General features: G+C 37.5%; 1 protein-coding gene and 1 pseudogene across 1 annotated transcript; both read left to right on the top strand.

Annotated features, from left to right (window-relative positions):
- Positions 1 to 4,263: 4,263 nt before the first annotated feature.
- Positions 4,264 to 22,419, top strand: ITM2A (integral membrane protein 2A). Its single transcript, XM_042242326.1, is given in 7 exon segments — positions 4,264 to 4,374; positions 8,319 to 8,450; positions 8,724 to 8,921; positions 9,151 to 9,265; positions 9,475 to 9,642; positions 9,791 to 9,841; positions 22,415 to 22,419. Coding segments are annotated over 7 exon segments (780 nt in total).
- Positions 22,265 to 23,441, top strand: LOC121818336 (histone-lysine N-methyltransferase SETMAR-like; annotated as a pseudogene).
- The last annotated feature ends 3,933 nt before the right edge of the window (positions 23,442 to 27,374 follow it).

Genomic DNA, 27,374 nt, shown 5'->3' with positions numbered 1-27,374 from the left:
TGCCAACAAAGGTCCGTCTAGCCAAGGGTATGGTTTTTCCAGTGCTCATGTATGGATGTGAGAGTTGGACTGTGAAGAAAGCTGAACACTGAAGAATTGGTGCTTTTGAACTGTGGTGTTGGAGAAGACTCTTGAGAGTCCCTTGGACTGCAAGATCCAACCAGTCCTTCCTAAAGGAGACCAGTCCTGGGTGTTCATTGGAAGGACTGATGCTGAGGCTGAAACTCCAATACTTTGGCCACCTCATGCAAGTAGCTGACTCATTGGAAAAGACCCTGATGCTGGGAGGGATTGGGGGCAGGAGGAGAAGGGAACAATAGAGGATCAGATGGTTAGATGGCATCACAGACTCGATGCAGATGAATTTGGGTGAACTCTGACAGTTGGTGATGGATAGGGAGGCCTGGCGTGCTGTGATTCATGGGTTCACAAAGAGTCAGACACGACTGAAGGACTGGACTGAACTGAACTGAACTCCACAGCTCAGGACCCACATTCCCACTACAAAATGTAGAGAACTCACAACAAATAGCATTTCCATGGGTGCAATGGTGATATGCTTTATGAGGGCAAAATTGTATCTGCTTTGTCACCTCTGCATTCCCATGGCTGATTACAGCATAAGGCAGTAGGCACTTGGTAAAGGTAAATACTTGATGGACAAAGAAATGAATTAACAAGTTAAATAATATCACAGATGCCACTAGTAACCTTATTGTTGTATAGTTGAATTTGGGGGGGATTTGAGGTCCTTCAAAGAGAGTTGACAATGTTGCTTGACATTCAATTATTTTCTGTGTTCCATTCAGCTCAAGTTGTAATAATTTAGTCATTATTTGGCATGTGAGAACATGGAAATCATTCATAGAATTGAATGATGTGTATTCTGATATGGTTAACAACATTAGGTACTGATATTTGTTTTATGCATTTGGGCATTCCTATATTAGGTGAATATATAGTGACAAGTGTAAAATCCTGTTCTTGCCCTGATCTTTTTCCCATTATACAGTGACCTTCTTTATTTATCTTTATGGCCTTTGTTTTAAAGTCTATTTTACTTGATATGAATATTGCAACTCCCAATTTTTCTTTTCAGTTTGCATGATATGGCTTTTTCCATCCCCTCACTTTCCAATGTATGTGTGTCCTTTGCCCTTAAGTGGATCTTCTATATGCAGTATATTGTAAGCTTTTGTTTCTTTGTCCAGTATGCCACTGCATATCTTTTGATTGGAACATTTGTCCCACTGACATTTGGGGAAGGGAGAGAGTGAATGATGGATTGGAAGTTTAGGATTAATAGATGCAAACTATTACATTTAAAATGGATAACACAAGATCCTATTGTATAGCACAAGGAACTATATCCAATCTCCTGGGATAAACGATGATGGAAAGGAATATAAAAAATAATGTGTATATGTATATATCTGAGTCACTTTGCTGTACAGCAGAAATTAACACAACATTGAAAATCAACTATACTTCAATAAAAATAGAGAAAACAACAACAAAGATGTTAGTTGAAATCAATATAGCAGCCAGATCTGCATGGTTTCCAAAGACAAGAAACTGAGAGAAGTTGATTCTGAAAAATAAGAAGTTGTTGCTGGGAAGGAACAAGTACAAGAAAGAGCTTAACTGATTTTTGGCTAGATGAAATATATTCACTTTTCTGGTTGCAGCCCAATGAGCAACTGTCAGGTTACATTTTGAAATTAAAAAAAAAAAAAGCATGCAGGAAGTATTTGCCTTTCATAAATGGATACTAATGATGTGTGTTACTGCTATCCTATGATTCTAAAAGAAGCATTACTTATTTATAATGAAAGAATAACAGCAATATCTGCTAACTTGGATAACAGCAGTATCTGCTAACTTGAGACCATGCCTATATCACTTATGTCCAATAACAGCAAAGGCCCTTAGATATGTGTGGGTGTTATTCCTAAAAGGCAGTATGGCTTAAACAAACAGAAGATGGCCTAAGTTTTCAAAATTCAACAGAAAAGTTAAATGTTGATTTATGTGACTATTCCTAGAAGTCTGACCTTTTCCAAGATGATCTATACTCAAAGACTGTTGGAGCTTAAGCAGCTCTAGAAGCTAAAGAATAGTTGAAGGATAAAAAGAAAATATATTATAACTGTGAAACATGACTGTATTATATACTAAAATAATAATTGTAGCATAACCAACCATCTCACTCTTCTATCCTTTTCATAATTTATATTATGCTTCCTACTGCATTATCCTAAATGATCCTCACAGCAGCAGGAAGAAAATATTTTACCATTCTACTGAGGATAAAGTGGGACCCAAGGAGATGAGGTGATTTTCTCAATGTCATAAATCCTGCAATTAATCATATACTTCATTGGTTGTCATGAGAATTTGAGTCTATTCATTTGAAAAATAGAAATAATCTTTGCCCTCTCTACTTGACCATTTTCGAGGGAAGACAGACTAAAATAATACATTACTATCTCATCCAGAACATTGCACTTGATAAACAGATGTGTCAGAGCAACCATTGGTTCAACAATCTGTGTGGCATGGATCACAGGGCCAGAATAAGACAGACCCTAGGCTGAGTTGTCACAAATATGATGACAAACAGTAAGTAACTGCAAAAGAAACATCTTAGGAAATTGATATTTCCTCAGCCTACACTAAAGCTTGCCTCAAAAATTAACTTATAATGGTCACACTTAGGAAAGAATATAAGAATATAACGGTTAACTTATAATGGTCACAATTAGGAAAGAATAAGTAAAATAACAGAAGACACTGATATTTCTAAGCAAACATATACCTGGCCTTGTGTAAGGCACAGGCTTTCCACTGTTACCCTCCATCTACCTTCCCATCTGTAGCCTATCCAAGAAAATGAAGGCTGTTTTCACAAAGTTCCCACAGTGGAGACAGGCTATGCACTTTAGAGTCAAAGAAACCTCAGTGAGAAAAACTCCAACCCATAATTTCTTGGACAGAGGGATGGTGACTGTCAATACCTTCCAGTTATTTTAATAAGTATATGAGTAGAAGGGGGATTCTGCAGCATAAGCTGGATTTTTTTTTTTTGTAAGTGTTATTACTTTCACAAAAACAGATCCCTCTACTGTCTCAGGCACCAGGAATAAACCCTTTACCACTACTACCCTCAGTCACCAACTTCCACAACATGAATTTCATACAGTGAGGTTCTGTATTATTGTCACCAAATGCAGAACTGACTGTTAAGAAACAGCATGTGTAAATGTGTCAATGATGATTTCTAACTCAGTCCCTTTGATATTATTGTTTTTCTTCTCACTAGATCTGGGTTAGCATCTGGCTAGATTTTCTATCCTCCACCCATATTTCTACCTCCTGAAACACATAGCTACACACACACAACCCTGCTTTTTTCCCAATGGATTTCATAGCTGGTAGCTGAAAAGAAACTAGTTTTGCGCTGAGATCCTGGTCTCGATTCCCTGTCCTGGGAGATTAAAAGATCTGGATTATTTCCTAGATTTTCTATGAGCTTTACCTGCAAAACGGGATTTAAGGAGGTAGGTGTCCTGTATTTCTGATTTAGGATTGCTCTGGGATAGGAAATTAAATTTTTTTTAAAATGTCAAGTAATGAAAAAAAAAATGTGTTGAGAGAATGAACCAAGTAACTCCAAACATGCTCTGAGTGTTCTTTAAAGGGACTATATTATTGTAAAGTTACAGAACAGTCCTGGAACTATGCTTTCGGGTCTTGGGTGGGTGCAGAGAGGAGGAAGCTTGAAATGATGCCAAGTTACAGTTCTTGGCCCTGTGGGAGGCCAGGTCCACTTTTAAGAAACTAAAATCAGGGTCAAGGGCTATTGTGGCCCGGACAGAGACAAAGAGATAGGACACGGCATGCTTCCTTATCTGATGGAGCAGAGAGATAGGTGGGAGCACGCTTGAAGTTCAGGTAAGGAGTTCTGAGTCTCAGGCCATCGGCTCCACCCCATTTCTTTTCTACCACTGGCAACTCCCACTTCCATTCCAGCACTTGGACTCCCTCCTTGTCCTTGCTCGGCCCTTCCCTAAGCCCGCCCATGGTCTCCCATCCAGCTTGAGACTGTGTCTCAAGTATACCCAGACCTGGGCTCCCAGCAGTGTAAAAGCAGGAGAGGAGAAAGAAGGTGCTGCTCGGGCTGGTGCTATCTTGTCCTCCTCCAACCTGCAGCCCAGAACACTGATTCCAGCAGTGCCTTACCGCGAAGTCCAAAGATTCACCATGGTGAAAATTGCTTTCAATACACCCACAGCAGTGCAAAAAGAGGAGGCGCAGCAAGACGTGGAGGCCCTTATAAGCCGCATGGTCCAAGCTCAGATCCTGACCGGCAAGGTAGCAATCCCTACTCTTCCCCTGACTGCCTGCTACAGTCCGGAAGGCAGGGTGGGGGTGGTTTGTGGAGAAGGAAGGGAAAAGGTGGAAAAGGAAAAACAAAAACAAAAACAAAACCTACTCTGCAGTTTCTGTGTTCCCTGGCAGTGCTCCCTGCGCTCTCCGTTGGCTTTGCCCAGTCTCCCGGATTCTGTCTATCTGCACCATCTTCCGCTTGTGCTGCTTGCAAGCCCCTTAGCATCTCAGCGCTTTGCGCGGGGTTCCCAGATTACATTGTACATCGCCGAGGAATATTGGAGGGAGTTTGAAGAGAAGTCCTGGAACCAGATGTCACCTTCTCCTGGGGGACATGTGGGTGGCTAGGGATCAACGAGGAGGGCAAGTCACCCCAGTCAATTCCAAGGACACACATTTTCCACAGGGCTGGGGTGGATATGCAGAATGAGCAAGGACACGAGATTTAATTCTTCTCTCTTCCCTTTGGACGTGTATGAAGTTCTAGGAATCTAAATCTTTTTAGGATCGCTGAGTGCTTGTGGAAGTGGGAAGAGGTCAGCTTTGATTGGCTGCAGTACAGATTGGAGCAAGTGTCTGTCTTCCCCCTACCCCCTCCAACTGGTGTATATTTTCAGTTTCTCCTGGCCATAGGTGACCTTAAGCTGTGCCGCCTCCTTCTCTTTTGGTAAAGGAACTGCCGTAACTGAAGTTGGTCTTAATTCGAATTTGAGATGTCCAGTGTGCCCTCTTACTGCAAAATCCTTGTGTTTTCCTAGTGGCATTTCCTGAAGGAAACATTCTTCTTCTGTAGAAGAAATGTTGAGGTTTGTTTTTTTTTTTTTCCTCTCTCTCTTTTTTCCTTTCTAGTACAGTACTTCCTTTTTGAGCGACAGCCCCTCTGCTCACCCTCCCCCATTGAAAGATCTGAAACAGGTCTGACCTTGTAATGTAATCTTCTAGTATTGCCAGTAACTGGGGAAGTTTCTCCCCTGAAAATGTTAGCCATTGTCTATTTATTGCATTTTCTATTTCCTTTAAACATTTAGCATGTTTTCAGTGTTTGTAAACTATTCGTCATTTCCCTTGGTAAAATTTCAACGTTAAAACGTACAATGGTATATATTTTTTTCTTGTTCTATAAAATCTGTACAGTATTGGAGCTTACAGATCTGCCCCAATTTGCCTTGTTCTCTCTACAAAGTCTTTTGCATTCAGAGTGGAGATTTGAAAAGACCTTTAAATAAAATGAGAATCCATGTAGTAAAACTGATTATGCACATAATTTGAAATGATAATGAGCCTTTGCAGAATTTTTATCAGGGAAACTTTCAATAATTAACCCAGCAATCAAACTAGCTGTTGTTTATTGCACATTTCAGAACTCAAAAACACCCCCTTGTATTGAGGATTTTTTTGTAAATGATAGGTCAAATATGTAACTGTCCTACTTTACTTTGTAAGGGCAAAAATGGACAGATTTTTTGCGGAGGTCTAATTAGATGCCAGCAGTTAAGTATAGTCACAAAATAATATTTTTTTTCCCCTCATCACCACAAACTCCATGATTTGTTGAATTCAGTTAATATGCAAGCAATACTTCTACTAGGCCTGTGATGTTATGTAGAATAAACAAAACTGAGTATGCACACTGTGATTATATTTCTTTATTAGGTAATGAAATTCCCACAGGATCCTGACTTGGCCACTGTAAAACACTGATTCACTGATTCAATAATATTTGACACATTGTATTGTAATATATTGATAAGTTCATAGGAAATTGAACATGACAAAATGGTATGTCAGAGGTTGTGTACAATGACTTTAAAAAAAATGTTCAGAGGGAAATGAACTGTGGTGAGAACCCCCACCACACTGAAGTCTTGAAAATTTAAATGAAAACAAAATACTGATTCCTAGTCCATTCTTCCATCAATGGGCAATTAGATTGTTTCCATATCTTACCTACTATGGTGGGAAATTTTATGAAATGGACACTATAGTACTTAAACCTAGCTTAATAATAAAATTCCTTAAATATTGAAGGGAGAAATAAAATTGAAGTGCAGATTTCTCTTCTCACATCTCAGTGAAAAGAAACAAAAATAAATTCCTTTGCAAATTTCAGAGTAAGTCATTTTTCTGACTTATGAACATGTCACTTCATTTTTCTGGACATCAGTTTAATCATCTAAAATATAATTTCTAAGCCTGTAGCTCTAGATTACAGGTATTCACAATCATAATTGATAATATTTGTAGTATTTATCTAAGGTTATTTTTTAATAAAAATAATCTAAATTTCTGAAAATTATTAGGACACAGAAAGCCTTCCAGTCTTATAAAGTATTAATAGAGGGCTTAAAAATGAATAAATTTAGCTAAGAAAATATGAATATTAAATTTACTTTAATTTTAAAGAGAAATAATTTTTAAACAGTTTATGAAATGATTGGCTCTCCTTAGAATCCATATTTTTGTTTTCACCAAATTAATTAAAGTTTAATTAGTATTAAGTAGTTATGGAAAAGAGGTAATGGCCTGAAAGACTAAAACAATTCTATTTATATACCAATTTGAACAATTATTAAAGAATAAATTTGCTGACTTTATTCATTCTACCTTTCACTAATATTGCTGCTTAGGACATTGTGACTTTAAAGAATTGAATTGAAGGGCCCCTTCCACTGCCCTGAGAAGAGTACAAAGTTAATTGATTGCTTGTTTACTTTGGATTCTTTTGTTCCAGTTACTAAACAAATTATGCATGCATGCTAAGTTGCTTCAGTCCTGTCAACTCTTTGGAACCCCTTGGACTGTAGTCCTCCAAGCTCCTCTGTCCATGGGATTCTCTAGGCAAGAATACTAGAGTGGGTTGCCAGGCCCTCCTCTAGGGATCTCTTCCCATCCCAGAGATCAAACCTCATCCATTGGCAGGATGGTTCTTTACCACTAGCTCCATCTGGGAAGCCCAACCAAATGGTAGATTTAACAAAATTTTATAGTCGCTTTTGCACACACAGCTTTGTTCCTAAGTATCAATGTACTTTAAACCTAGTGTTTTACCCAGAATGTAAAAAAATGTTATTTTATTAAAAGCAATACTCAGACATATAATATTGGATGACATTAGGAAGACCAATTTCTCATTAAAATTAGTAGAAAGTTGCTTTATAAAACAAGGAGCTCAGCCTGGTGCTCTGTGACAACCTAGAGGGGTGGGATGGGATGGGAGTGGAAGGAAGGTTCGAGAGGGAAAAGACATATGTATATTTATGGCTGATTCACATTGTCATATGGCAGAAACCAAACATTGTAAAGCTATGTAAACACACTGTAAAGCAATTATTCTCCGATTAAAAAAAGTTATGAAATAAATTTTGTCTCCAATATTTTAATTTATAAAATAGGGGGAAATGGTATACGCCTAATTTATAGAATTCCATTCTTCCTATAGAAGTTAATTTTCAAAAAACAGCTTTCTGAAAATCACTTAATAAACCAAAGGTTGTTGATTCACTTTTAATTTGGCAAATAAGTTGATATATAAAAAATACTAAAGAAACTATTGTATTCCAGAAAGTTAGTAATTATATCACTGCACAAGTCCAGAAAGTAAGGGGTTCCATTTATTTAAAGAGGATAACTTATTGCATAAATGCATGGTTATTTTCAGCTGATTTTAGAAGTATATACTTTGAAATAACTTTATATTTGAATTTGGAAATGCCAGAAAAATAAAAAGGTTATTATAAATTGGAGATTGTCACTTCTATTAAACATCAAGAAGTGTCTTGAAATGATTTTTAGGCTAGGGTGACTTAACATCTATCTAAAATATTTTGGGTTTAAAAGGCAGTAAAATGTATAAAAAAGCAACTATGTATCTAAAAGCACAATTTGTTTTCTTTGTTTGTTTGTTTTTAATTTTGCTTTTGAATAAATAGAAACTCCGAGTTGCCACCAAGGAAAAAGGCGGTTCCTCTGGGAGATGTATGCTTACTCTCTTAGGCCTTTCATTCATCTTGGCAGGACTTATTGTTGGTGGAGCCTGTATTTACAAGTACTTCATGCTGAAGGTAATATTAATAAAAGTTATTATCTTTTGGATTACTAAGTGTTACATATTTAGTGGAAACAAATAATTATGTGATGGCCACAAGAGAAACAATTTAGGGAAAATTTTCAAATTACCTTTCAGAATAAAATTGATTTGTCTTCATGGTGATGACTGTAATCAACAATCCTCAGCCTGACAACTGATACAACAAACTGATTTGAGCTTGAGAAATGGTTTAAATGTCAAGGTAGTGAGTGTTAGAAAGTTTTGATTGTCACCTTTTGTCTTTTAGAGTACCATCTACCATGGAGAAATGTGCTTCTTTGATTCCGAGGCTCCTGCAAATTCCCTCCAAGGAAAGGAACCCTACTTTCTGCCGGTGATGAAAGAGGCTGACATTTGTGAGGAGGACAACATTGTAATCATTGATGTGCCTGTCCCCAGATTCTCTGATAGTGACAATGCAGCAATTATTCACAACTTCGAAAATGTGTGTTTCTCATTCTTACAGATATTTCTGAATTTTTTTCCTTAAATTTATTGGTATTAAATATGTTGATAAACGTAACTTTTTGCAGCAGAGCCTTTTTCATTCTTTTGCTATTGAATATACATTAATTGATTTTGAAAGATTGTAGATGCTTGTTCTAATGGTCATTGAAAAATCTGCAGCATTGATACTCTCTAAATCATACCTAACATTTTCCCCTCCCCAACAGGGCATGACTGCTTACCTGGACTTGCTGCTAGGGAAGTGCTATCTGATGCCCCTAAATACCTCCACTGTTATGCCTCCAAAGAATCTGGTGGAGCTCTTTGGCAGACTGGCGGTATGTATTTTGGATGTCAACTCTTCCAAATAATATTGCTTCCACATTTTAAAAAATAATTACTTGAGCCAAAACATTCCAATTCACTGAAATAATTTTCAAATAAAAGATATTTCATGAGCTTAAAACTGTTCTAAAAGTAAAGTCTATATTAAAAGTGTGTCTGCTATAGGTGAGAATTTAAATAATGGTTTTAAGAATTTCTCATTTCAGGCTTTAAAAAAAATTTGAGTGGCAAATAGCTGCTTCACATTTATGTGGTTCATGAAGATCTGGTTGCTGTAGAAGAAATTCATGATGTTAGTAACCTTTGCATATTTGTTTACCAACTTTACAACAATCACAAGTCCTTCTGCCTTCGTAGAAGAGACCTGTTGCAGGGCAGGCAATTTATCTCCTCCTTCACCCTATGTTATTAAGACAGTGAAAGAGAGTAGGGGTGGAATATAGGGAAAGTAGAGAGCAAATTTAGGTATAGTTTTATTTACACAAAAATGAAAAAGCCATTTTTTTGTGCATTTCCTCACAGGTTTCAACAAACGTGCCATTGATAAGTGCTGGAGACCGAGATCTTTTAAGAGTAAAAGTCAACAAGAAATGAGCTTATTTATTAATAGGATCAGAGATTTACTATATGACTTCAACATTAAAGTGTGTGGGATACTAAAGATATTTATTCATGCATTTACTCTATGGCTTATATTTTTTAAAGGGAGGAAAAAAAAAAAAACCTAGTAACCACTTCAAGCTTTTGTCAATTTTTAATTTAATAGGCATTACTAGTGGAACAACAGACTGGTTTCAAATATGAAAAGGAGTACTTCAAGGCTGTATATTGTCACCATGCTTATTTGACTTCTATGCAGAGTACATCATGAGAAACGCTGGACTGGAAGAAACACAAGCTTCTGGAATCAAGATTGCCGGGAGAAATATCAGTAACCTCAGATATGCAGAAGACACCACCTTTATGGCAGAAAGTGAAGAGGAACTAAAAAGCCTCATGATGAAAGTGAAAGAGGAGAGTGAAAAAGTTGACTTAAAGCTCAACATTCAGAAAACGAAGATCATGGCATCCGGTCCCATCACTTCATGGGAAGTAGATAGGGAAACAGTGGAAACAGTGTCAGACTGTATTTTTCTTGGCTCCAAAATCACTGCAGATGGTGACTGCAGCCATGAAATTAAACGACGCTTACTCCTTGGAAGAAAAGTTATGACCAACCTAGATAGCATATTCAAAAGCAGAGACATTACTTTGCCGCCTAAGGTCCGTCTAGTCAAGGCTATGGTTTTTCCTGTGGTCGTGTATGGATGTGAGAGTTGGACTGTGAAGAAGACTAAGCACCGAAGAATTGGTGCTTTTGAACTGTGGTGTTGGAGAAGACTCTTGAGAGTTCCTTGGACTGCAAGGAGATCCAACCAGTCCATTCTGAAGATCAGCCCTGGGATTTCTTTGGAAGGAATGATGCTAAAGCTGGAACTTCAGTCCTTTGGCCACCTCATGCGAAGAGTTGACTCATTGGAAAAGACTTTGATGCTGGGAGGGATTGGGGGCAGGAGGAGAAGGGGATGACAGAGGATGAGATGGCTGGATGGCATCACTGACTCGATGGACATGAGTCTGAGTGAACTCCGGGAGTTGGTGATGGACAGGGAGGCCTGGTGTGCTGCGATTCATGGGGTTGCAAAGTGTCGGACACAACTGAGCGACTGAACTAAACGGAACTAGTTGTTTGAAATGGCAATGAAATAATTCTTACCTTTTTCTTTTGAATTTATGAGATTTAGATATCTGAAAGCAGCATCAATATATTAGCTACAACACTGACAATGATCCATCCTTTGTATGTGTGTGTGTTTCTAAGTAAGCTCTTTAATCATATAGTAGAGAATGTTTTAAATTTAAAATATTTAAATTGTTTGACCTTTTTGTGTAAAGCATGCCAAATTGCTCAACCTTGTTAAGTTTCATTTTGTTTCTCATTTTGTGCTACTTTCCTGAATTTAGAAATTATATCTTTACATTTCTGTTTGGTGTTCTGTAATAGATCTGATTTATATGTGAAAAACTTTACAAAAGAAGTTATTTTCAATATTGCAGTGATTCTTTTTTCCTCACCGATAACAGTATTGTGAAATCCACAAAACTATTTAAGTACTGAATGCTATAAGGAATTTAGGTTGTATAAATTCTAGAAACCTATAATAAATTTTACCATATTCAACTAGTGCTCATTTGAGGGACACATAGTATGAACAATTAGCATTACCTATTAAGCTTTGGTATACCTGCAATAACTCTAAAATTATGAACCTAGCTTTGCCTTTACTCCTGTGTATGCTAAGTCGCTTCACTCATGTCTGACTCTTTGTGACCTTATGAACCATTGCCTTCCAGGCTTCTCTGTCCATGGGATTTTCCAGGCAAGAATACTGGAGTGGGTTGCCATGCCCTCCTCCAGGGGATCTTCCTGACCCAGGTATTGAACCTGCATCTCTTACGTCTCTTGCATTGGCAAGCAGGTTCTTTAACACTAGTGCTACTGTACACATTTATATTTTACAATTTCATAGTTTAACCTCTTTTTGATATTATATCAATTACTCATGTCTAAAGGCCCCATAATTGGCTTATTTGTAAATTCAATTATTTGTTAAGAGCCTTCAAGTCTATAGCAATTTCTGACCTTTAATGTACTTCCTTTTTAATAAAAATGTAAGCAATCATATGCAACTACAATAGGTCAATAAGAACTCACCATGGATGAGATGTTGATGACTTTTAATAACTTCACATGCTGTGATCTCTATTCTAAGAGCATAAACTCCATACAAAGGGGCCTATTACTTTAGATCAGCAGTCCCAATCTTTTTGGCACCAGAGACTGTTTTTGTAGGATACAATTTTTCCATGAATTGGTGGTGGAGAGGTGGTGATTTCAGGATGACTGAAGTGCATTTCATTTATTGTGCACTTTGTTTCTATCGTTATTACATTGTGATGTCCATTCTGAAGGAGATCAGCCCTGGGATTTCTTTGGAAGGAATGATGCTAAAGCTGAAACTCCAGTCCTTTGGCCACCTCATGCGAAGAGTTGACTCATTGGAAAAAACTCTGAAGCTGGGAGGGATTGGGGGCAGGAGGAGAAGGGGATGACTGAGGGTGAGATGGCTGGATGGCATCACTGACTCGATGGACATGAGTCTGAGTGAACTCCGGGAGTTGGTGATGAACAGGGAGGCCTGGCGTGCTGCGATTCATGGGGTCGCAAAGAGTCGGACATGACTGAGCGACTGAACTGAACTGAACTGAATGGAAGCGAGCTTTTCAGTGCTTTTGTGACAATCTCAAGATAATTCGCCTTGACTTTAACCTATGGAGATTAAATGTATACTTTAATGTATGGAGATATGAAGCTATCTCAAACATTCTTTTTTTAATCTATTTATTTTTTAATTGAAGGATAATTGCTTTACAGAATTTTGTCTTTTCTGTCAAATCTCAACATGAGTCTGCCATAGGTATATATATGTCCCCGCCCTTTTGAACTTCCCTCTCATTTCCCTCCACATCCCACCACTCTAGGTTGATAAAGAGCCCCTGTTTGATTTTCCTGAGACATACAGCAAATTCTCATTGGCTATCTATTTTACATATGGTAATTGAAGTTTCCATGTTACTCTCAACATACAACTCACCCTCTCCTCCCCTTTCCCTGTGTCCATAAGTCTATTTTCAATGTCTGTTTCTCCACTGTTGCCCTGGAAATAAGTTCTAGAGTACCATTTTTCTAGATTCTGTAATGTACATTAGTATACAATATTTATCTTTCTCTTTCTGAATTACTTCACTCTGTGTAGTAGGCTCTAGGTTCATCCACCTAATTAGAACTGACTCAAATGTGTTCCTTTTTATGGCTGAGTAATATTCCATTGTGTATATGTACCACTACTTCTTTATCCATTCATCTGTGAATGGGCATCTAGGTTGTTTCCATGTTCTAGCTATTGTAAATAGTGCTGCAGTGAACAACAGGATACATTTGTCTTTTTCAGTTTTGGTTTCCTCAGGGTATATGACTAGGAGTGGGACTGCTGGGTCATATGGTGGTTTTATTCCTTTTTTTGTTTGTTTTTTTAAGGAAGCTCCATACCATCTTCCATAGTGGCTGTATCAATTTACATTCCAACCAACCATGCAAGAGCATTCCATTTTCCCCACAACCTCTCCAGCATTTATTGTTTGTACACTTTTTGAGGATGGCTATTCTATCCAATGTGAGGTGATATCTCATTATAGTTTTTATTTACATTTCTCTAATAATGAGTGATGTTGAGCATCATGTGTTTGTTAGCCATCTGTATGTTTCCTTTGGAGAAATGTTTGTGTAGGTCTTTTACCCGCTTTTTGATTGGGTTGTTTGTTTTTCTGGTTTTGAATTGCATGAGTTGCTTGTATATTTTGGAAATTAATTGTTTGTCAGTCTTTTCAGTTACTGTTATTTTCTCCCATTCTGAGGGTTGTCTTTTCACCTTGCTTATAATTTCTTTTGCTGTGCAAAACTTTTTAAGTTTAATCAGGTCCCACTTGTTTATTTTTGTTTCCATTACACTAGGAGGCGGATCATAGAGGTTCTTTCTTTGATTTATGTCAGAGATTGTTCCGCCTATGTTTTCCTCTAAGAGTTTTATAGTTTCTGGTCTTAAATTTAGGTCTTAATCCATTCAGAATTGATCTCTGTGTATGGTGTTAGGAAGTGTTTTAATTTCATTCTTTTAGATATAGCTGTCCAGTTTTCCCAGCACCATTTATTGAAGAGGCTGTCTTTGTCCCATTGCATATTCTTGCTTCCTTTGTAAAAACTAAGGTACCCACAGTTGCATGAGTTTATTTCTGGGTTTTCTATCTTGTTCCATTGGCCTATATTACTGTTTTTGTGCCAGTACCATATAGTCTTGATGACTATAGCTTTGTAGTATAATCTGAAGTCAGGAAGGTTGATTCCTTCAGATCCATTCTTCTTTCTCAAAACTGTCTTGGCTATTTGGGGTCTTTTGTGTTTCTATATGAATTGTGAAATTTTTGTTCTAGTTCTGTGAAAAATGCCATTGGCAATTTGATAGGGATCACATTGAATCTGTAGATTGTGTTTGGTAGTATCATCATTTTCACAATATTGATTTTTCCTACCCAGGAATATGGAATATCTCTCCATCGGTTTAGATCATCTTTGATTTCTTTCATTAGTGTCTTATAATTTTCTGTGTACAGTCCTTTTGTCTCCTTAGGTAAGTTTTTTCCTAGATACCTAATTCTTTTCTTTGCAATGGAGAATGGGATTGATTCCTTAATTTCCTTTTTTTCTAATATTTCATTGTTAGTACATAGAAATGCATATATTATATGCATTTAGAAATCACTGGAAAATGATTCCTGTGTATTCATTTTGTATTCTGAAAGTTTTCTAAATTCACTGATTAGCTCTAGTAATTTTCTGATACTATCTTTAGGGTTTTCTATGTACAGTATCATGTCATCTGAAAATAGTGAGAGCTTTACTTCTTTTCTAATCTGGATTCTTTTTATTTTGTTTCCTTCTCTGATTGCTGTAGCTAGGGCTTCCAGATCTATGTTGAATAATTGTGGTGAGAGTGGACACCCTTTTCTTGTTTCTGATCTTAGGGGGGATGTTTTCAGTTTTTCACCATTGAGAATAATGTTTGCTGTAGGCTTATCATTTATGACCTTTACTATGTTGAGGTAGGTTCCTTCTATGCCCATTTTTTGAAGAGTTTTTTTAATCATAAATGGGTACTGAATTTTGTCAAAGGCTTTTTCTGCATCTATTGTGATTATCATATGGTTTTTATCTTTCAGTTTGTTAATATGGTGTATCACATTGATTGATTTGCATATAATGAATCCCTGAAATAAACCCAACTTGATCATGGTGTATGAGCTTTTTGGTGTGTTGCTGAATTATGTTTGCTAAAATTGTGTTGAGAATTTTTGCATCTGTATTCATCAGTGATATTGGCCTATAGTCTTTTTTTGTGTGTGTGTTGTCTTTGTCTGGTTTTGGTATCAGGGTGATGATGGCCTTGTAGAATGAGTTTGGAAGTTTTGCTTCCTCTGCAATTTTTTGAAAGAGGTTTAGAAAGATAGATAATAGCTCTTCTCTAAATGTTTGATAGAATTCTGTGAAGTCATCTAGTCCTGGGCTTTTGTTTTTGGGGGGATTTTTGACCACAGCTTCAATTTCAGTGCTTGTAATTGGGTTGTTCATAATTTTTATTTCTTCCTGGTACAATCTTGGAAGATTGAAAGTTTTCTAAGAATCTGTCCATTTCTTCCAGGTTATCCATTTTATTGCCATATATTTGTTCATGATAGTCTCTTATAATCCTTTGTATTTGCACATTGTTTGTTGTAACCTCTTTTTTTATTTCTAATTTTGCTATTTGATTATTCTCTCTTTTCAATATTGCTTACCTTCTCAAAGAACCAGCTTTTAGTTTTATTAATCTTTATTTTGGTTCTTTCATTTATTTCTGCTCAGATCTTGATGATTTATTTCCTTTTGCTAATTTTGAGGGTTTTTTATTCTTCGTTTTCCATTTGTTTTAGAATGTTTCATTTAAGGCATGTGTTTCCTTATTAATTTTCTCTTTTGATGATCGGTCCATTGCTGTGAGTAGGGTGTTAAAGTCTCCTATTATTATTGTGTTACTGTCAATTTCTCCTTTTATGTCTGTTAGTGTTTGTCTTATGTATTGAGGTGCCCCTAAGTTGAGTGCATAGTAATTTACAATTGTTATGTCTTCATCTTGGATTGGTCCCTTGATCATTATGTCATGTTCTTCCTTATCTCTTGTAATCTTTCTTATTTTAAGGTCTGTTTTGTTTGATATGTGGATTGCTACTCCAGCTTTGTTTTTCTTCTCATTATCATGGAATAGCTTTTTCCATCCTCTCACTTTCAGCCTATATGTATCTTTAGGTCTGAAGTGGGTTTCTTATAAACAGCATATATACGGCTCTTGTTTTCCACTCAGCCAGTTTTTGTCCTTTGGTTGGAGCATTTAATCTGTTTATATTTAAATTTATTTTATATATATATATATATATATATATATATATATATATATATATATATATACATATGTTCCTATTGTCATTTTCTTAATTGTTTGGGGCTTAATTTTGTAGATCTTTTTCTTCTCTTGTATGTTTTGACTATATATGTCACTTTAAGATTTGTTGTAAAGCTGGTTTGGTGGTACTGAATTCTCTTAACTTTTCCTTTTCTGAAAAGCATTGATTTCTCCATCAATTATAAATGAAATCTTTGCTGGGTACACTAATCTTGATTGTAGGTTTTCCCTTTTCAGTACTTTAAATGTATCCTGCCATTCCCTTCTGGCCTGCAGTGTTTCTGCTGAAAGATCAGCTGTTAAGCATATGGGATTTCTTTTGTATGTTACTTGTTGTTTTCCCTTACTGCTTTTAATATTCTTTCTTTGTGTTTACGCTTTGTTAGTTTGATTAGTATGTGTTTTGGCATGTTTCTCCTTGAGTTTATCCTGTATGGGATTATTTGTGCCTCTTGGACTTGATTGACTATTTCCTTTTCCACTTTGGGGAAGTTTTCAACTATAATCTCTTAAAAAAAATTTCTCATACCCTTTCTTTTTCACTTTTTCTTCTGGGACCCCCATAATTTGAATGTTGGCACGTTTGATATTATCCCAGAGGTCTCTGAGACTATCCTCAGTTCTTTTCATTCTTTTTGCTTTATTCTGCTTTTCAGAAGTGATTTCCACCATTTTATCTTCCAGGTCACTGATTCATTCTTCTGCTTCAGATATTCTGCTGTTGATTCCTTCTAGAGTATTTTAAATTACAATTTCAGTAATTGTATTGTTTGTCTCTGTATATTTATTCTTTAATTCTTCTAGTTGTTTGTTAATTAATTCTTTCATTTTCTCCATTCTGTTTTCGAGGTTTTTGATCATCTTTACAATCATTATTCTGGATACTTTTTCAGGTAGTTTGCCTATTTCCTCTTCATTTATTTGAACTTCTGTGTTTCTAGTTTGCTCCTTCATTTGTGTAGTATGTCTCTGCCTTTTCATTATGTATTTATTTATTTTTACTTATAGTATTTGAGATCTCCTTTTCCCAGGCTTCAGGGTTGAATTCTTTCTTCCTTTTGGTTTCTGACCTCTCAAGTTTGGTCCAGTGGTTTGAGTAAGCTTCGTATAGGGTGAGACTTGTGCTGAATGTTTGTTTGTTTGTTTGTTTATTTCTCCTCTAATGAGCAAGGCTGAGTGAGGTGGTAATACTGTCTGCTGATGATTGGGTTTTTATTTTCTTTTTGTTTGTTTAGATGAGGCGTCCTACTCAGGGTGCTACTGGTGGTTGGATGATGCCAGGTCTTGTATTTCAGTGGATTCCTTTGTGTGAGTTCTCAGTATTTGATACTCCCTAGGGTTAATTCTCTGGTAGTCTAGATTCTTGGAGTGAGTGCTCCCACTCCAAAGGCTCAGGGCTTGATTTCTGGTCAGGAATGAAGATTTCACAAGTGGTTTGTTATGACATTAAGTGAGATTAAAACAAATATCCCAAAACGAGAAACCAAAGATGAACTCCAGACAAATGACAATTACAAAATCAGGCAAATAATAATTAAAGTAATGGAATATACACATATACATACACATACATAAGCAAAATCAAACTGTCCAACAAAAGTGAAGTATAATAGATTGACCCAGCTAACAAAGAAAATAAAAAATTATATTTACCAGTTAAGAACAATACTAAATAAAGCACAAACTGGAAAACAAAACTAAAGCAAGGTGCCACATGGGAATAAAGCAATGAATACAAAAACTAACAATTATTTTGAGAGGAAAGAAGAAAGAAAAGAAATAAAGAATAGACATGCAAAGTTAAATAGAGGTAAATGTAAAAGATTTATATATATTAAAGATTAACTGAAAGTGGGAAAGAACAGTAGGAAATGCAAAAAAAAGGAATAAATGTAGAAAAAAATGATAGGTTTAAAAATTAAAAGTTAAAATTTTAAAAATAGAGAAAAGAAAAATAATGAAAGAAGACAGAAAAAAGAAAAAAAAAAACTTGACAGAACTGAAAAAGCCCAACATAGATGCAGAGGTTTATAACAATAATAATTGTAACTGAATATACATATACATATACACCCATAAACAAAATCAAAACAGTCCAACGAAAATAAAGTACAATAAATTGACCCAGCAAACAAAAGGAACTAAACATTATGTCTGCCAGAACAAAACTAACTAAAGCACAATTGGAAAACAAAACTAAAGCCAGTTGCCAATTGGGAAATAAAGCAATGAAAATAAAACTAACAAATATGTTGAGAGGAAAGGAAAGAAACAAAAGAAAGAAATAATAGATATGCAAAGCTAAGTAGAGGTAGATAAAGAAGATTTATATATATATTAAAGATTAACTTCAAGGGGAAAAGAACAGTAGGAAATGCAAACAAAGGAATGAATGTAAAAAAAAAATAATTAGAGGTTTAAAAAATTAAAATTAAAAAGAAGAAAAACAAGTAAAAAGGGAAAACTCCCCAGAACTGTAAAAGCCCAACATAGAGGCAGAGTTTTATATCAACAATTAAAAAAAAAGAAAGGAAAAAGAAAAGCTCAAAAACTTAATTACATTTCATGGTGCCAATAAAATCAATAACTACAACAGAGGGGAGGAAAAAAGGGGCAAAAAAGAATAAAAAAGTCCAAAAGAATCTATAGAACAAGTCAAAATATAAGAATAATAAATAATTTTCTTGAGTCACTGCTGTCAGAATCCTTTCCCTCACTGGGAGTCACAATCCACCTCACCTCCCTAGGATGCCTTCTAACACTTTGTTGATCTCTAGACCTGCTCTGAGGGTAGCTCAGATTCTAATCAGTCCACTCCTGTGTGTTCTTGTTTCCAATGTCCACAGCTATCAGAACTAGTGTGTTTTCTTTTGTGGGAGCTCTCAATGATCTTTTATATATTCCATAGACACAGAGACCCCCTAGTTGAATGTGTGGATTTAATCTGAAACTTTTACAGCTGGCGGGAGGGTCTTGGGTCTTCTTCCTTAGCCATACTGCGCCTGGATTGCAATTGCAGTTTTATTTCCACCTCTGCATGTGGGCTGTCTACTGCAATTTGCTCCTGAGGCTGCCCTGGAGGACTTAGGTCTGCCCCTGTGAGGGCCAGATGTGGAGGTGGTGCAGCTGCTTGGGTCACAGGCATTCTGGCAGCACCAGGTACTCAGCGGAGTTGGTGGCTAGGGTGGCAGGAAATATAGTGCTCTAGAAGGATATGGAAACCAGTATTGGCCAATATGGCCCAGCATTCTTGCCTGGAGAAGCCCCCTCCCTTACAGAGAAGCCTGAAAGTCCAGTCTACCAGGTCACAAAGAGTCAGACATGACTGAAGGAACCCTGTGAACATAGACACAAGACTTTTTTTGCCTATGGCAACTCTGCCCCAGTGGCACAGTTGCTTGGCTTATGGGGACCCTGGCTGCACCAAGTGTGCTAGGACATGGACTGCCTCCTCCACAGGAGTTATGGCCTTATCAGAGTCTTTTTACGAACTTCTTGTCACTGGCGATCAGAAGGCTTCTTTGGCCAGTCTTTCTCCATAGCTCTGCCTATTCTGTAGTGTTCTGTTTTGGGGCATCTTTGTTTTTGGTATTAGGGTGATTGTGGCATCTTTTCTCTCACATCCCCTCAATCTGTCTCTTCACCATCAACAGCAGCCCTTGCCCTGGGATTTCTCCACAATCCCTAAACTCCAGCTCCCAGCCTCTGTGCCTTCTAGGGGACCTGTGTCCCTGTTTGGGGTATATATGGCTGCTGCAAGGACTGTCTGATTCTCATTCCATTTAGGCTGCCACCAATCCACTGTTTCACTCTCAGCCTTAAATGTTTCTCCTCTAACTCAGACAATTGCCCCTATGTGGGGATCAGACCCCTGCTTCAGTTCTGCCACCCACCAAAAGCAGGTCCAGTCCTACTAACATTTCTGTTTTTCCCCTTAGTTCCTTCATCCTAGTTTTGAGTGGTCCTATATATCCTTTTCTGCTGGTCAGGTACTTCTGTCTGCTCTCAGCTGGTGTTCTACATGCACTTCTGTGTCTGAACGTGTATTCCTGATGTCCATGAAGAGATGTACTCTTCATCCACCTTCTCCTCCGACATCTTGTTCTCTCCTTGGTCATATCATTTTTATTTTCCCTGATAGCTCAGTTGTTACAGAATCTGCCTGAAATGAAGGTGACCCCAGTTTGATTCCTGGGTCAGGAAGATCCCCTGGAGAAGGGGTAGGCTAACCACTCCAGTATTCTTGGGTTTCCCTTGTGGCTCAGCTGGTAAAGAATCAACCTGCAATGTGGGAGACCTGGGTTCAATCCCTGGGTTGGGAAGATCCCCTGGAGAAGGGAAAAACTACCCATTCTAGGATTCTGCCCTGGAGAATTCCATGGGCTATATAGTCCATGGGATAACAAAGAATCAGACACGACTGAATAACTTTCACTTCGAACATGGTATACCACATTTATTGATATGCATATATTGAACTGTCTGCATTCCCTGAAAAAATCTCACTTAATTATGGCATATGATCATTTTAATACATTGTTTATTTGGCTTGTAAAAAGTTTATTGAGGATTTATGAATGCATATTCATTAAGGATATTGGCTGTAATTTCATTATCTTCTGGTGTCCCTGTCCAATTTTTTTTTTTTAATCAGGCTAATGCTAGCTTTCTAATAAGGATTTAAATGTATGTCTTTCTCTTTTAATTTTTTAAAGTAGATTGAAAAGGATTTGTATTAATTATTATTTAAATCACTAATAGAATTTACCAGTGAAACCATCTAATCTTAGACTTCTTTTTGTTGGGAATTATTTTTAAATTATCGATACAATCTCCTTCCTAGTAATTGGTCTGTTCCTATTTCTATTTATTCATGACTTATTAAGTTGCATGTACCTAGGAATTTATCCATATATTCTATGTTGTCCAATTAGTGTTAGTTGCTCGGTCATGTTTGATTCTTTGCAACCCCATGAACTGTAGCCTGCCAGGCTTCTCTGTTCATGGGATTCTCCAGGCAAGAATACTGGAGTGAGCTGCCATTCTCTTCTCCAGAGGCTCTTCCAGATTCAGGGAATGAACCTGGGTCCCCTGCATCGCAAGCATATTCTTCCCTGTCTGAGCTACAGGGAAGTCCCATTGCCCATTTAGTTGGTATATAATTTTTACATAGTAGTTTATTTTAATCCATTGTATTTCTGTGGTATCAATTTTAATACTTTCCTTTCCATTTTTGATATTATTTATTTGACTTTTATATATTAGGTTGGTGCAAAAGTAATTGTGGTTATGCATTTTTGAAATTTGTTGTTTGATATTGGAATACATTCTTAAATAAATGTGGTTGCTATACATCAATTGATTAAAGTCATGAAATTAAAAGACACTTATACCTTGGAAGAAAAATTATGACCAACCTAGATAGTATATTCAAAAGCAGTGACATTACTTTGCTGCCTAAGTTCTGTCTAGTCAAGGCTATGGTTTTTCCTGTGGTCATGTATGGATGTGAGAGTTGGACTGTGAAGAAGGCTGAGCACCAAAGAATTGATGCTTTTGAACTGTGGTGTTGGAGAAGACTCTTGAGAGTCCCTTGGACTGCAAGGAGATCCAGCCAGTTCATTCTGAAGGAGATCAACCCTGGGGTTTCTTTGGAAGGAATGATGCTAAAGCTGAAACTCCAGTACTTTGGCCACCTCATATGAAGAGCTGACTCATTGGAAAAGACTCTGATGCTGGGGGCTGGAGGAGAAGGGGACGACCCAGGATGAGATGGCTGGATGACATCACCTTCTCAATGGACGTGAGTCTGAGTGAACTCTGGGAGTTGGTGATGGACAGGGAGGCCTGGCGTGCTGCGATTCGTGGGGTCGCAAAGAGTTGGACACGACTGAGCGACTGAACTGAACTGATACATCAATTGAAAGCACATTTCTTTCTTGATTTATTTTGCAAATGATTTATTGCTTGCGGTTTATTTTTTTATTTATTTTAGACTAGGGAAATGATGCTAGACAAAAAGTAAATTTGAGTGAATTCCTTATTTGAGTTCAAAACGCGTCATAAAGCAGTGGAGACAACTCGCAGCATCAATAGTGCATTTAACCCAAGAACTGCTAACAAGCCTACAATGCAGCAGTGGTTCAAGAAGTTTTACAGAAGACACAAGAGCTTTGAAAATGAGGAGAGCATTGGCCGGTCATCAGAAGTTGACACTAACCAGTTGAGAGGCTCACTAAAGCTGATCCTCTTACAACTACACGGGAAGTTGATGATGAACTCAACCTCAACCATTCTACAGTTGTTCATCATTTGAAGTAAATTGGAAAGGTGAAAAAGCTCAATTAGTGGGTGTTTCATGAGCTCACAGCAAATTAAAAAAAGATTGTTTTGACGTGTCATTTTCTCTCATTCTATGCAACAAAAACAAACAATTTCTCAATCGGATTTTCATGTGTGTTGAAAAGTGGATTTTATTCAACAACAGGTGACAACCAGCTCAGTGTTTGGACTGAGAAGAAGCTCCAAAGCACTTACCAAATCTAAGCTCGCATCAAAAAAAGGTCCTAGTCACTGTTTGGTGGTCTGCTACAATTGTGAGCCGCAACAGTTTTCTGAATCTTGGCTAAACCATTACATTTGAGAAGTATTCTCAGCAAATCAATGAGATGCACTAAAAACTGCAATGCCTGCTGTAGCATTGATCTGCAGAAAGGGCCCAATTCTTCTCCACAACAATGCCTGACTGCACATCACACAACCAATGCTTCGAGAATTAAAAGAATTGGGCTATGAAGTTTTGCCTCATCTAGCATATTCACCTGACCTCTTGCCAACTGACTACCACTTCTTCAAGCACTTTGACAACTTTTTGCAGGGAAAATGCTTGCAAGAGGCAGAAAATGCTTTCCAAATGTTATTTGAATCTCAAAGTATGAATTTTAATGGTACAGGAGTAAACAGACATTTCTTTTTGGCAAAAATGTGTTGACTGTAATGTATCAACACAAAAATGTATTTGATTAATAAAGATGTGTTTGACCTAGTTGTATTGATTTAAAATTCACAATCCAAAATTGCAGTTACTTTTTCACCAACCTACATAAATATGTGTGCATGCATGTCAAGTCACTTCAGCTATGTCTGACTTTTTGTGACCCCATGGTCTGTAGATGACTAGGCTCTTTTATACGTGGAATTCTCGAGGCAAGAATAATGCAGTGAGTTGCCTTGCCCTCCTCCAGGGAATCTTCCTGACCCAGGGATTGAACCCACATTTTTTACATCTCCTGCATTGATAGATGGGTTATTTACCACTAACACTACCTGGGAAACCTATATATATCTAACTGATGAATTTGGCTAAAGATCTGACAGTTTTGTTTAAACTTTCAAAAAACTAGCTCTTAGTTTTATTTATTTTTTTTCTATTGTCTTTTTCACCTCTGATTTGGACTATGATTTCGTTACTCCTTACTACTAATTTTGCGATTGGTTCTTCTTTTTACTGCTTCTATGAAGTATACAGTTAGGTTTTATTTCAAATTTTCTTTTAATTTCATGCAGTGACACCCCACTCCAGTACTCTTGCCCCGAAAATCCTGTGGATGGAGGAGCCTGATAAGCTGCAATCTGTGGTGTCGCTAAGAGTCAGACACGACTGAGCGACTTCACTTTCACTTTTCATTTTCATGCATTGGAGAAGGAAATGGCAATCCACTCCAGTGTTCTTGCCTGGATAATCCAAGGGATGGAGGAGCCTGGTGGGTTGCCGTCTATGGGGTCGCACACAGTCGGGCATGACTGAAGTGACTTAGCAGAAGCAGAAGTCATTTCTTACTTTGAACTTCCCTTTTAAAGCTGTTTTTGTCTCATCCCATAAGTTTTGGTATGTTGTATTTCCATTTGCCTAGTTTTTTTTTTTAAAGCACAATTTTATTTTGAATTTTAAAATATAGGTCTTAATTCTACTACAGGCATAAGCATCTAGAATTCAAAGTTTTTTATTATTTTTTTTAATTTTTAATTGGAGGATAATGTCTTTACAAAGTTGTGTTGGTTTCTGCTGAAAAACATCATGAATCAGTCATAGCTATATATATATATATATACTTGCCAGGCTCCAGCCCCAGTGGATCCAGGGAATTCAAAGGGTGGACAGAGTCCGTGAAGAGAGATTTATTTAATTAGAAATATAAGATTAGATTAGGAAAGAATTGTGTAGTAGGAAAATTAGTGGAGAAAAGAGGCTGAATAACTTGGTTTACACGGAGAACTAATAAAACCTCGAGACAAGAGGTTTGCACCATCGACATTAGGCCACTGGCGCCCTTTTGAATAGTGGAGGGTGCACTGCCTTGGGCTCCCTCTCGCATGGGTCTTAAAAGCCAGGGCAAGTAAGTAGACATGGCGAGCCTCCACGCCCCAGATGGGAATTCAGACAGAAAATAAAGAAGACATGGGGAGACCAAGCTGCTTTGGTGAGCGAAGCCCCAATAACTTTAGTTTTTAAAAGAACTTTTATACCTTTCCCACAAATGATGCTGTGTACATTATCTTCGGGCCTTGGAGGCCTGTGAAACATTTTAAGACCCTCTTTTGATAAAGGCTGCTCAACCAGAAAACTTATTTTCCCTTGAAGTGTTTTTTCTTTATATTTCTAATCTATGTCAGACTCAGAAATTATCAAACAAAGTTACATTTTCACGAAGCAAAGGTGCAGTAAGTTACAACAAAGAAAGAACCAATTAGCTCAAAAATCTGATGTGGTCAGTTTCAAGGCTACACTTGTTTATTCTTACATTCTAAATATGTTAACAAATGTGCTCCCAGGTGTACAGTGGGTAAGAGATATGGGAACTTAGCAACAAGCATTGGCCCAATAATGAAATCTTACACCAGCACTACTCTAATAACTTTTAACTCTTTGAAAGTCTTTATGTTTTAGGCTTCCCATGCCTCTCACAGTTGGGGGGCTGTAAACAATCACAGGCGTAGTTGTAACACTCCAGGTAAAGCAAGTTAGAGAGCCATCAGAGGGGTTTTTTGATTGAAACACTCTTATTATGCCCAGGAGACTTATTATCTAAGAGCTCTAAATTAACTTTTTCCTTAAAAAAAGGTGGTGTGGGGACAGCCCCCTGTTAATGTCAGAAGAGAAGGTGAAAAGCATAATATAGTAAAGCAGGCAGACTCTGATTTGGGGGTTAGATGCTCAGGAAATTCCAGGGGGAATTCCTGAAGCCTGATCCCCACCTTTGCATTTTGTCAGGCTTCCTTCTTCATGACCTTTGCCATGGGCAGGATTCCTCACGCTGGTTCCCGGCATATATATATATATATATATATATATATATATATACCCCTCCCTCTTGAACCTCTCACCCACCCAAACCCACTGCACCAGCCTGGGCTTTCTGTGTTACACAGCAGCTTCCCACTAGCTTTATACGTTACACATGGTAGTGTGTATATGCCAATTCTACTTGAATAATTCATCCCACTTTCTCCTTCCTTCAGTGCATCCACAAAACCATCCTTTATATTTGTGTCTCCATTCCATCCCTACAATATTTCTAGATTCCATATAATCACTTCAGTTCAGTTCAGTTCAGTTCAGTCGCTCAATCGTGTCCAACTATTTGTGACCCCATGAATCGCAACATGCCAGGCTTCCCTGTTCATCACCAACTCCCGGAGTTGACTCAGACTCCCGTCCATCGAGTCAGTGATGCCATCCAGCCATCTCATCCTCTGTCATCCCCTTCTCCTTCTGCCCCCAATCCCTCCCAGCATCAAAGTCTTTTCCAATGAGTCAATTCGTCGCATGAGGTGGCCAAAGTACTGGAGTTTCAGCTTTAGCATCATTCCTTCCAGAGAAATCCCAGGACTGATCTTCCTTCATAATGGACTGGTTGTATCTCCTTGCAGTCCAAGGGACTCTCAAGAGTCTTCTCCAACACCACAGTTCAAAAGCATCAATTCTTCCGTGCTCACCGTTCTTCACAGTCCAACTCTCACATCCATACGTGACCACAGGAAAAACCAAAGTCTTGACTAGAAGGACCTTAGTCGGCAAAGTAATGTCTCTGATTTTGAGTATACTATCTAGGTTGGTCATAACTTTTCTTCCAAGGAGTAAGCGTCTTTTAATTTCATGGCTGCAGTCACCATCTGCAGTGAGTTTCGAGTCCCAAAAAATAAACTCTGACACTGTTTCCACTGTTTCTCCATTTATTTGACATGAAGTGATGGAACTGGATGCCATGATCTTTATTTTCTGAATATTGAGCTTTAAGCCAACTTTTTCACTCTCCTCTTTCACTTTCATCAAGAGGCTTTTAGTTCCTCTTCACTTTCTGCCATAAGGGTGGTGTCATCTGCATATCTGAGGTGATTGATATTTCTCCCGGCAATCTTGATTCCAGCTTGTGTTTCTTCTAGTCCAGCGTTTCTCATGATGTACTCTGCATATAAGTTAAAGAAGCAGGGTGACAATATACAGACTTGATGTACTCCATTTCCTATTTGGAACCAGTCTGTTATTCCATGTCCAGTTCTTACTGTTGCTTCCTGACCTGCATACAGATTTCTCAAGAGGCAGGTCAGGTGGTCTGGGATTCCCATCTCTTTCAGAATTTTCCACAGTTTATTGTGATCAACACAGTCAAAGGCTTTGGTACAGTCAATAAAGCAGAAATAGATGTTTTTCTGGAAATTTCTTGCTTTTTCCATGACCCAGCAGATGTTCGCACTTTGATTTCTGGTTCCTCTGCCTTTTCTAAAACCAGCTTGAACATCAGGGAGTTCACGGTTCACGTATTGCTGAAGCCTGGCTTGGAAAATTTTGAGTACTACTTTACTAGTATGTGAGATGAGTGCAATTGTGCGGTAGTTTGAGCATTCTTTGGCATTGCCTTTCTTTGGAATTGGAATGAAAACTTACCTTTTCCAGT

Source organism: Ovis aries, chromosome X (assembly GCF_016772045.2).
Source record: "Ovis aries strain OAR_USU_Benz2616 breed Rambouillet chromosome X, ARS-UI_Ramb_v3.0, whole genome shotgun sequence".
Lineage (NCBI taxonomy): Eukaryota > Metazoa > Chordata > Mammalia > Artiodactyla > Bovidae > Ovis > Ovis aries.
This window is presented reverse-complemented; position numbering and strand designations above follow the sequence as displayed.